The sequence below is a fragment of the Galeopterus variegatus genome, unplaced genomic scaffold, assembly GCF_000696425.1.
Source record: "Galeopterus variegatus unplaced genomic scaffold, G_variegatus-3.0.2 Scaffold6398, whole genome shotgun sequence".
Lineage (NCBI taxonomy): Eukaryota > Metazoa > Chordata > Mammalia > Dermoptera > Cynocephalidae > Galeopterus > Galeopterus variegatus.
Window position 1 is genome coordinate 17,617 of NW_007732509.1, and position 9,491 is coordinate 27,107.

General features: G+C 40.9%; 1 protein-coding gene across 1 annotated transcript in view; it reads right to left on the minus strand.

Annotated features, from left to right (window-relative positions):
• Window positions 1–452: 452 nt before the first annotated feature.
• Window positions 453–9,491, minus strand: part of LOC103606232 (androgen-induced gene 1 protein-like) — a 71,260-nt gene continuing 62,221 nt past the window's right edge. The window contains exons 3-4 of the mRNA XM_008590821.1: window positions 7,542–7,705; window positions 453–1,149 (exon numbers count right to left, since the gene is read on the minus strand). Of these exons, the coding sequence (XP_008589043.1) occupies window positions 1,112–1,149; window positions 7,542–7,705 (202 nt within the window). The 3' untranslated portion in view covers window positions 453–1,111. The remainder of the gene's footprint in view (window positions 1,150–7,541; window positions 7,706–9,491) is intronic.

Here is a 9,491-nt window from a genome sequence, read left to right on the forward strand (position 1 = left end):
ATTTAGGAAATGGTTGCAGAGAAGAAAAAAGAAATAAAGAGAATGTATGTGTATGTGCACGTGCGTGAGTGTGTGTGTGTGAGAGAAAGACAGAGAGAAAGAAAGAAAGAGAATGAAAGAAAGGGAGAGAGATTTTTAGCATTTCTTAAATTACATTACCAATTAAAGTTTAATAATTATGTTTGGAGTGAATGGTTTTACATCACTTGTTGGTATCTCTTTAGCATGGACAATCAACACCTATATTTGAGCAATATTTTATAATTTATATAATATTCTATTTCCTACTTTAAAAATTATGTTCAAAGTCTATAAATTAGTTTTAAAAAATTATTCTTCTTGGAATTATCAAAAAGGTACACATTTTTTAAATCAGAAAATTATAGGAAAGAACCAGGTTTAGTAAAACCATTTTGAACAGATAATAAAAACAAAATAAGACACCAATTCTGTTAGGATTTTGAGATGCACCAAGCAGACATCAGGTTCAGAGTTGCTTGGTCTTTATTGAAGTTAGAGTTTGCATCGAGGAAAAGTTCACAAGATTAAATCAGGAGATCCAAATGCACTCAGGGTTTGGCTAAATTGATGTGATTATTACTAACATTGCCCATTTGAGGCAATTGTGGTGTTATTGCAATAGAAACATCTATCCTGCTTCCTCTCGGGCCCTTAGCGCAGCCTTGGCTCATTATTCCAGCCACCTTGAGGACTAACTACATGAATGAATTCCTCTACATCTGCCCCTCTGACTTCAACATATTTCTTAACAAGAAACACAAGAAAAGCTTACTCTTCCTTGATTAAATGGGGTTATAATTGCAAAAATGAAAATCCAAAGACCAATTTTAATTTCAAAACTAGAAAAGGGAAAAAAAGATGTTATCATAATGAATTTGGAAAGAATTCTTTCAAACACAATGAGGGTGAGTTGCTTTGGAAAGAACTGTCATCTATTTTTGTACATATTTAATAGAAAAGGTGTCCTCCCTCTGGGGCAGGGAGGTGGGGGCTGACGCCATCACTTCCTTTGAAGCTTTCTCTCCTGCACTGCCAATGCCAGAGGCGAATGAGGCTTCAATGGTCCAGCTCTTCTGTTTAGACTTGGATCTCATTCCAATTTAGGCTTCTCTTTCTCTTCTTCCATACCTAGAAATGCAAGCAAAGGGCTTTATTTGAGTATCAGGTTAAACTCTGAGCAGTTTTGCCAAAGCTGTTCACAAAAACTCTCACCTCCCCACCCACCCTCCCACACCCATTAAGAAGGAAACCCAACCCATTTATAACTTTCTCCAGAAACATCCTTGGTGACCTCTCTCCCCACCTGTTCCCTGGAATCAAGACACACATCTCTGGGACACACCCAGCTTCTATGGCTTCTGGGAGTGAGGCTGCAAGTTGCTTCTTGATTCGCTGAGTTTGCATGGAAACTGCAGCCAGACTGCTTTTTAACCAGCTTCTGGCAGCAGGAGAGGTGCAGCTCATGAGTTTCAAACAGACTTCATTTATTTTTACTTTAGTCCTGTCTCTTCCCAAGGCAAAGACTCTGGATTTTCAAAGGCCAAGAAGTCTCTTTTTTAAGCTCATGAAGATGTTATTAGCCACAGAACTGTTTATTTCCAAACCCATGTATCTTAAACTCAGGTTCTCCCTCTGTCCAACCCAATCCTGGTAGAACTGTGTTTTTCTTCCTGAAGGGCTTCTATGTACTGAACCAGCAAGAACTTTGCCTGTTGTCTGTAGTGAATAGTCAGTGATGTTTCATTTTCCTAGAGATGAAAATGTTCAAGTCATTCTCATGAATTATAGTTAAATCTGGCAAATGCTCCCTGCTTCTTTTTTCTTTTGCTTCTAGCTGAAACACTTTTCTAACCATTCCAAATTCTCAGAGACTTTATGTTTGTTTGTTTCAATAGCAGCCCTAGAACGAAAGAACTTAAAATACTGCTTTGCAGGTTTTGTTAGTATTCTTTTATAAAATGCAAGCTCTCTGAGGGCAGGGCCCTTAACTGTTTTGTTCCTGATTATATCCCCAGCACCTAACACAGTGTCTGTCTCATAATAGCAGCTCAATTAATCTTCGCTGAATAAATTAATAAACACTGAACATAGAGACAGGAGAAGGCTGAACTAGTGGGACAGGAGTAGAACAAAACATGGGACTTCACAATATCAAGTCTAACCCCTAAGGGTTATAATGATAAGACTTACATTAGGAAGGACGGCCTCCCTACCCCCCAGCTCCCAGCTCCTACTATATGTCTCGTGAGGTCAGAGTGGAATGTGGGTATCACGCTTTGAACAGGTGTCCTCAAACAGTCTTTTACGTTTGCTTTTTACAGCTAAGGAACTGGCAGAGATCTACAATATTTTTTCCAAAGTATTTCCCAGAAATCATATTAAGGAAAACTTCAAATTGAGCAGTAAGGACATCTGAAGGGAGGAGGAATAGGGTTGAAGGCCAGAAGGTCCGACGTGCTTAGTTGTTGGGTAACCAAGGCAAAGGCAGAAAACACAACACGCATTCCATTCAAACAGCACACATAACTGGAGTCCCAACTTCTGTCCCATGTTCCCTCTCCTGTGGAGAAGCTATCAGGGACTAATAACAGTTTGTGTGTCTTTTTAAAGTCTGTTTCCTCCAAAGTGTTCTCCTACAGATGGGTGACTTGGCAACAATGGTGGAATCTTCAAAGGCGGGGGTGGAGAACAGGGGGTGTTCACCGACCTAGAGAAGGAAAATGGCTCCCCACCTACTTTAGTTTGGCAGCTGTGAGGTAGAGGGAAAAAATTAGGCAGCTGTAAATAATGTTTGGAAGAACCACACGTATAATTTCCACACAAAATGCATAAATAAACCTGTCACAAAGCTGAGGCAGGATGCACTTGTGGGAACATGGGGACAAGACTGATTGACCTTGAGGGAGTCAGTCACATGTGCTCCCTCCAGGCTGGGAGGGGGGCTCATTGTGGGGGGCAGTGCTCAGACATGGCTGGGCCTGGGTGGGAAGCCATGTGGATGGGCGGTTGGAGGAGACATGAGGAGGATTCTGCTCACATAGCCTGACTCTGACCGTCTCTCCTTTCTCCCCTCTTGTCTGCCTTCTCTGCCCTCAGCCAGCCTTTTGCTTTTGGGCACTCTCATGTCTGGTCTTGTAAAATTTGACTTTAATAAGACCGGTCACCTCAGTCAGAGACACTGGAATTGGGACCGATTCTTAGCTTAAGTACAGAAATACTTCGGCCATCTCCCTCCCGCCCCTCAAATTCTTATGTTGAAGTCCTAATCCTCAGTACCAGAGAATGGGAGAGACTGCCAAGGGGGTGGCTGCACAACCGTTTGCTAAAGAAATCAGGTATGTGACTCACAGATCCACTCAACCATCTGAGCAGAAGCCAGGGATAGAGACGTGGTTATCTGTGAAAGAACGTGGACACTCTTGTCTGATGGCTTGGATCCCCATGAATTGCATGGAAGGCCAATATGGTTTTTGAGAATTTTATACCAGTAGAAACACTGCCAGCCTGGACTGAAAGGGACAGAGATAGGACACAGTGAAGTACCAGTGTCTCTAAAGATGGTCCAGGGAATGGCTCCCCCTTGGTTCCAGAGGGTGGGGCTGCTGCCCAGGGCTGAGGGGGTGGGATTGCTAACTATGGTATGGGCCTGGAAGGCAGGGCTGCATACCTGCTCCCCGGTGAGCATCCAGCCAAAGACAATTATTCTCAAGCCTTAAAATGGGATGGAATTTTCCCTGCTAGTTTTTAGATCTGCTTGGGAACTATGACCCTTTTTGTCCCTGCAATTTCTCCCTTTTGGAGTAGGAATGTATATCTTTGCCCTTGTCCCACCATTGTGTTTTGGAAGCAGGTAACTTTTTGTCAGTTTCACAGGTATCAGTCGCACAGCTGGAGAACAATTTTGCTTCAGGATGAATCATACCCCGAGTCTCATCCATACCCGATATATATGAAATTTAAGATAAGATTTTGGACTGAAGAGCTGATATTGGAGAGACTTTTGGGGTCCTGGGATGGAGTGCGTGTACTTTGCATGTGTAAAAGACATAAATTTGGGGGAGGAGAAGGTAGAGTGTTATGGGCTGAACTGTGTCCCCCGAAAATTCATATGTTGAAGTTGTAACTTCCAGTATCTCAGAATGTGACCTTATTTGGAGATAGGGTCTTTACAAAGTTAAAATGAGGTCATCAAGGTGGGCCTGAATCAAATATGACTGGTGACCTTATAAAAAGGTGAAATTTGGAGTCAGTCTCAAGTACAGGGAGAATGCCACACGAACACGAACATGGATAACTACAGGCCAAGGAGAGAGGCCTGGAACAGATCTCAGAAGGAGCCCATCCTGCCAATGCCTTGATTTTGTTCTTCTAGACTCCAGAACTGTGAGCCAATAAATTTCTACTGTTTACACCACCCAGTTTGTGGTATTTTTTTATGGTAGATTAGCAAACTAAAACAACTTTCACAAAGCCATCTTGAGTTACTTTCTTTTAAAAAGAGCAAATACTTAACTACTAACTTAGCCTGTTTTAGAGGCTTCTTGAAAGTTCACATTTCGTATCAGGTTGGCCTATTTTGTTATTTTATAAGCTAGGTTTGTGGTTCTCAGTGAGAATTCCAAGCTCTCTTGTGTCTGGGTTTCCAAAACATGGTGACATTGTGATAGTCCACTAGAAATAACACAGGATTGAACATCAGTTACTAGATGATGGCTCTGCCACCACCTATTTTGGTGGGTCACTTAAGATTTCTGGGCTTCAGTTGCTTTTAGTAAAAGCAAAGGGTCAGTTTAGATGATTCCTAATGTCCTTTTCGGCTGTAAGATTCTATAATAATGTGATTTTATCTTAAAGTTGTAGCTAACATAACATAACCATGTAGAGACATTAGAAATCTTTATGGGAAAAAGGAAGGTGGCTCAAATGCAGTATTCCTTCTTCCTGGCGTATTTTGCAATAATTGGTGTACAGTCATCAGGACTGTACTCCATTGTATGCAAATCATTCTAACGCGCGTGCGCACACACACAAGCCCAGAGCACACACTGCTTTTTTTTTTTTTTTTTGTCTTTTGTCTTTTTTCTGTGTCCGGCAACGGATCGCAACCCTCAGTGTTGCCCCCGTACCGGACCGGGGACCGGCAACGGAATTGCAACCCTCGGTGTTGCTCCCGTGCCCCGCTCAGCCAGTGAGTGGGAACCGGTCCGTATGTGGGATCCGAACCCTCGGACGGGAGCGCCGCCGCGCTTCCCAAGCGGCGCACTATCCAGTGCGCCACCGGGCCGGCCCCGCACACACTGCTTTTAATCATCAGTTTCAAACCCAATTATGAACAGAACCAGGCTCCTAATGTGACTGAGTAAAGTGGCCAGGTGAGAACAGGGTAAATTCGGGAGCCCTCTATAGAAGACAACTGATACTCAATTCTAACCCATTGTTGCCAGAAGAGAGCAGTGGGCTTGATGTTCTCAGTTCTTAAACTATTTGATAAGAAGGTGAAAACCCGGCTTCTGTGTGAAATCCCCAAATTTTTAAATGTTGGTTCAAAAACAAAAATCTCACTATAAATGCCTAACAAAACTTCTCGGTGGGTAAAATTTAGGGGAGGCCATCAGTTTGTGACTCCTCTTGTAAGTGAGGAAGATGACTACTTGACACGAAACAGCTGCCTCTGTGGAATTACCTAATGGTCCTATGTAGATAAAAATAATCTCTATACCTGAAATGAATTACAAAAATGTTAGTCAACCTTAACTCGTGTTACTTAAGAGAACAGTATACATTAAATTGATAGAGCATTCAAAAATCTGTTTCATTATTCACTTTTAACTCCTTACTCAAAGCTGCAAAGAAGTATTCTATCTAGTAGTAAGTAAGACAAATATTCTGGGTTGAATATTTATCTCTCCTGGTTTTCATATCATCTCTCATAGAAATTGTAGAACAATGGCCAAATGACTATCAGAATCAAGCAAACCAAGGGGAAACAGGCAGTCATAAATACTTCCTGAGTAACACATATTGAACATATTAGCTTTGTATAAATATAGCCTTTCTTTCAAAGAGCAAAGTTTACATTTTATTTTCAAAATATTCTTTTAAGTTAACTATGTACTTTTATAAATTAACTAATAGGGAAGGATGACTATTCCCTTTGAACAGAGGGGAACCTTATTAAAAGATTCATTTCTGGTCCCCCAAGCTGTGGCCTGAAGTGAATAAAAATTTTTGACACTTTTTCTAACAGACCACTTACTAAAATCAAAAGCTGCTGAGAAAAGAAACCCCAAATTCCTCTGGGCTATTTAACATTGGCTAATCACTTGACACATATCGTCTTAGAAGATCCACACACACAAAAACATCTGATTCAATAACCATGCGATGACTGAACTTTATTTGTCTTATTAGATTGAGTTCCTGGCATAGTTTCTGGTATAAAGTAGGGTGCTCAATGTTTGTGGAATAGAGTCCATTTACTGGGGAGGTCTAGAATGCGGTGACAGTGTTAGAGGAGATATCCAGGGCTCTTTAAAATCCACAAACCATCTTGCCTTTGGATGTATTTTCATGCTGGACTCAAATCACTACATTTCTGTGCTGTTGCTTTTTCCACCTTCCAATTTTTATGTTATCTTACATACTCTTTGGACAGCTTTTGTACAGCTTGGATATGTTTATGTGCCTTGCCAAGAAGGAGGCTCTGCCATAAATGGAAACAAAAAGAGAAATCAAATCATAGGTTAAGAGAGTTTTTACAGCAATTAAATATTACACTTTATTGCCTGTACCTCTTTGCCACCTTAAAACCTTCAATATGACAACCACCAGCGAGTCACAGTGGCCAGAGGCATTCTATACTGCTTAGAGTTTTAGCAGAATGGTGGTGAGACCTTTCTAAGGTCACTGCACCCCCGCAAATGATGACATAGAAAGTGAGGATCTGGGTGACTTTCAATGACACTGTTTGGTTACATTTAAAAACTTACTATTTTGGGGCCGAGCCTGTGGCGCACTCGGGAGAGTGCGGCGCTGGGAGCGCAGCAGTGCTCCCGCAGCGGGTTCGGATCCTATATAGGGATGACCGGTGCCCTCACAGCACTCACTGGCTGAGCGCGGTGCGGCCGGCCCTCAAAAAGGACAAATAAATAAATAAATAAATAAATAAAAACTTACTATATTATTTGGGGTTCCTTTAGTTAAGGGAGCATTTTGTTAGGGTGAACTTCCCCAATTTTTTTTCTGTTAACACTAACTTTTTCCCTACATAAATTTACAGACATGTTTCTTCCCTCATTAAATTTGGATTTACTAGTTAGTAAGACTAACTGAGTAGTAAATCTTTCAGGTAACTGCTAGACCTCTTAAATTAATATTGTAGTTATAGAAATGAAACTCTTCATAAGAGATCCTGTGTGAAGGATAAAAGAAGAGGCTACAGTGGAATTTCCTCTTAGCCTCTGCATACACTCTTGTAGGCAGCAATTCTCTTATTTTAGGCTCCCCTAAGCAATACTTACTTCTTTGTGTGTCCCAGATATAGTTGTTCAGGACTTCTCCCAGCAGGTACAGAAAGTTCATTAAGATGGTTGTAGACCCAAAGAAGATGATTCTGGCTCCTGGGCCAATGTGTTCCAGGAAAGGGTACACCCACATGCCGGTGACATGATGCACCCAGCACACCCTGCGGGGGAATTAGACAGGAGACAAGACAGTAGTTACTCTTATGGCAGACGTCAAAGCTGCTGTGTTGCACATATATACACCTCACCTCCAACATAACCATTCTTCAGCAGTTGCCAGTCACAGGTTGGCTTCTGATACAAGAAACTTTGTTGTTTGTTTTCTTTTACTTTTTATTCTGCAATAATTTTAGACTCTCCAAAGAGGTGCAAATATGGTACAGAGAGCTCCCATATCTTCCACACTCAGCTTCTCCTCATGTTAGCATCTTGTATAATCCTGGGACAATTACTGAAACTGAGAAAATTAACACTGGGACAGTAGTACTAACTAAACCACGGGTTTTATTTGGAATTCCTGTGTTTCCGTGAATGTCCTTTCTCTGCTACAGGATTCAGTCCAGGATCTCACATTGTATTTAGCTGTCACTTCTCCCTGGTCTCTTCCACTCTGGCAGGTGCTCAGTCTCTCTTTGACTTTGATGACACTTGAAGGGTCTGGTCAGGTGTTTGAAACTCTTGGGTTTTTAAAATACTGTTAATCTTTTTCATTTCCTCTTTACATAATGAAACAATGTAGCATTAGGCAACCACACTACACTAAAACCTAGGTGAGTATGGGCCAGGTATGTCACCATGCTGCCTTCCAACAAGATGCCAGCTATATGCCATATGCTGGCAGAACCACCCCACAACCTAGCTGATACGGCTGCCTGCTCCTCTCATCTTCAGATCCCACACTTATTTCATTTTCTTTTCTACCTTACATACTTACTTGTAATTATTTTATTTGTGTTCTGGAGATATTTTTGGCTCAGTGGGAAAAGCAACATCATTAATCACCACTACTTTCAAAAGTTTAGTTAGAACACTTGCTCCATTGGCTTGGTCTGGACGTGACTGCTAACACAAAATATTCTTGGGTTCATTACTTTATCAAATGTTGTCAATTTTGAAGACTAAATAAAATACAAATAACTTCACCGTATGGGGAATAAAGATTACTTGTTATCCATATGTGTTCTGGGGTCACTGTCCTTACCACCCACGTTGTCACTCTTTAAGCAGTTTATCTACATATACAGTACCTACACATGCACCTCATTGAGGCAGGAAACCTGGGGTCTTTACCTTTGAGCTTGCATTAGCAATGAGGGTGCCATCACTCCCTCACCCCAAACGAGATAAAAATCCATTCTGGGGATGGTGGTGGTGAAACCATCTTACTGTTTTTATGTAGAAAGCATATGTATATACATGTATTTATATATGTATATATTGTATACACACACAGATAAAATCATGTATTTATATATACATACACACACACACACAGAGCACATAAACAGGTGTACATATATCTGTGGTATTAAAGTTTCATGGCCCAGCAATTCCACTCCTAGGTACACATCCAAAAGAATTAAAACCAGGGACTTGAGCACGTATTTGTACACTAATGTTTATAACAGCTAAAAGGTTGAAACAACCCAAGTGTCCATCAATAGATGAATACATAAACAAAATGTTATATATAATATATATATGCAATGAAATATTATTCAGCCATAAAGCAAAATGAAATTTTGATACATGCTACAACACAGATGGACCTTGAAAACATTTTGCTAAATAAGCCAGACATAGGACAAATCTTGTATGGTTCCACCTATATGAGATACCTAGAACAGGCAAATTCATAGAGACAGAAAGCACAAAAGAGGTTACCAGGGGCTGGGGGGAGTGGGGAATAGGGAGTTATGGTTTTTTTTTTTTTTTTTTTTTTTTTTG